Genomic DNA, 2,249 nt, shown 5'->3' with positions numbered 1-2,249 from the left:
ATCCCTGGGCTCAGGCAATCCTCTCGCCTCGGCCTCCCAAAGTGCTGGGATTACAGGCTTGAGCCACCACAGCTGGCCGACCTTGATCTTTTCACTGTCCTCATAGTTTTGTCTTTTTCACAGTCATAGAGTTGGACCCTACAGTATGTAGCTTTTTCAGATTGACTTTTTTCACTTAGTAATATGCATTTAAGTTTTCTCCTGAAGATACATTTTTAAGAGTCTGATTATTATTTTTTCAACTAGTACATTATCTACACAATATATCAGGTATATTGTGTACACTATACCAGATATAGTTCTATGGTTAAAAAACAAAAAAACCTGATGAATGAGAATACCCCAGTATGAAGTTCTCTCAACCTAGAGTTTTAAAAAAATTTCAGAGAATTCACTGATGCTACTTTATTTTAGCAAAGGAAATCTCGTACTAATCCAGTTCATGTTCATTCATTTTCTTCCTTCTTCCCAACCTAAAATTGTACATAAAAGATATTAGGAAATAGACATGTTTACAAGCATAACTAATGTTATCCAGTGGGGCAAATACAAGCATTGAGAGGATGCTGGAATTGATGGAGAAACAGATATTTGTATTCCTTTTTTATTTTTTGAGTTGGAGTCTCACTGTCTCCCAGGCTGCAGTGCAGTGGCATGCTCACGGCCACCCCAAGGACGACCTGCTGGGCTCCAGCGATCCTTCCGCCTCAGCCTTCCGACTAGTCAGAACTACAGGTGCGCACTACCATGCCTGGCTAATTTTTTTTTTTTTTTAATCATAAAGATGAGGTCTCACCAAGTTGCCCAGGCTGGTCTCAAACGCGTGGGCTCCAGCAGACCCCTCACCTTGTCCGCCCAAAGTGCTGGAATTACAGGCTTGAGCCACTGCGCCTAGCCTATATTCCTTTTTTAAATGATTGTTTCTTAGTCCTTTTGTTACAAAAAAAAAATAGAGAAATGAGCACTGATTGTGGCTAGTGATAGTAAGACTCAAGTAGTATTGTTTGTTGTTCCTTGTAGGCTAGAAATGAAAATCTCAGCAGTACATTAGTGGAACTTTCTGCTCAGGTAGGACAATTAAAAGCTCGTGAACAAGCTCTCACTACAATGATAAAGCTAAAGGTAATTAAAAATAAGAATACCTCCCTTTCCCAGAACACTTTGTAGTTTATAAAGTATATTCACATATATTATCTTACCCAAGTCCCATAGCATTCCAGAAACTTGGAGCTACCACTGTTTTTCTCGCTTCTCTAAATACTCATTTTAGAAATGAGGGAGGCCGGGCATGGTGGCCTGCAATCCCAACCCTTTGGGAGGCCGAAGCTGCAAGTTTGCTTGAGCTCAGGAGTTTGAGACAAGCCTAGGCAACACAGCGAGATGTTGTCTCTACAAAAAAATAAAAATAAAAAATAAACAAAAAAATGAGTGGAGCAGCTTTAAAATACTGTTCTCAAGGCATTAAGAGACAGGACTCCACTTCTGGTCTTTTGACTCCATGGCCTGGCATACCTGAATTTTTAGTTTTCTTCCCAGGTGTCCATGATTAGGTCTCATACAGCTATTGGCAATTATATTGCTTGCTAATATTTTTTTTAATAGAGAGGAAAACTGTCAGCAGTGGATATAGTCACTAACATGCAATATACAGTGATACATAGACTCTGTTGCTGTATCACCTGTGTTTAACAACTGATATACAGGGGAATGATGTTGGTATAATGGGACATTCATGCTAATTCATGTCCGATTTCCCCCAGCACATTAATGTTTTGAAGTGATCAGGGGCAAGCATTCTTAAAATTAAAGAGAAAATATAAAAATCTACAGTATTATCTTTAGTCAAGTAGTAGCCAAGTTTATGGCTTCAACAACTACTATGGTTTCCATCATAGAAAACTCTCTGGCAGAGCTGTGACTGGCATTTTCCCTCCCAGTAAAACAGTGGGTTTGTTAAAAAGGTTGTGTTCCCAGAATTAGTTTTTTATTTTGATGAAAGTGGTTTCTGCTAGAAGCAAATGCCCTTCAGGACATACTTACCAAAGGGAGTGTGATGTGTCTTGGCATTGACTCAACTGTGTTCGTGGATTTAGGATGGTTATATTTAGCTACTTTTTAAGCTATTTTTTTGGTTTTTGGGTTTTTTTTTTTGAGTTGGAGTCTCACTCTGTCGCCCAGACTGGAGTGCAGTGGCCACTCCCGGCCACTGCAGCCTTGACCTGCTGGGCTCCGGCAATCGTTCCAACTCA

General features: G+C 39.8%; 1 protein-coding gene across 1 annotated transcript in view; it reads left to right on the top strand.

Annotated features, from left to right (window-relative positions):
- The window catches only part of CCDC62 (coiled-coil domain containing 62), a 36,470-nt gene that overhangs the window by 9,120 nt on the left and 25,101 nt on the right, over positions 1 to 2,249 (top strand). The window contains exon 4 of the mRNA XM_008050408.1: positions 1,021 to 1,122. Within this exon, the coding sequence (XP_008048599.1) occupies positions 1,021 to 1,122 (102 nt within the window). The remainder of the gene's footprint in view (positions 1 to 1,020; positions 1,123 to 2,249) is intronic.

The sequence above is a fragment of the Carlito syrichta genome, unplaced genomic scaffold (genome assembly GCF_000164805.1).
Source record: "Carlito syrichta isolate Samal-C Ts95f unplaced genomic scaffold, Tarsius_syrichta-2.0.1 Scaffold145297, whole genome shotgun sequence".
Lineage (NCBI taxonomy): Eukaryota > Metazoa > Chordata > Mammalia > Primates > Tarsiidae > Carlito > Carlito syrichta.
The sequence above is the reverse complement of the archived record's forward strand: the minus strand, read 5'-3'. Positions and strand labels throughout refer to the sequence as shown.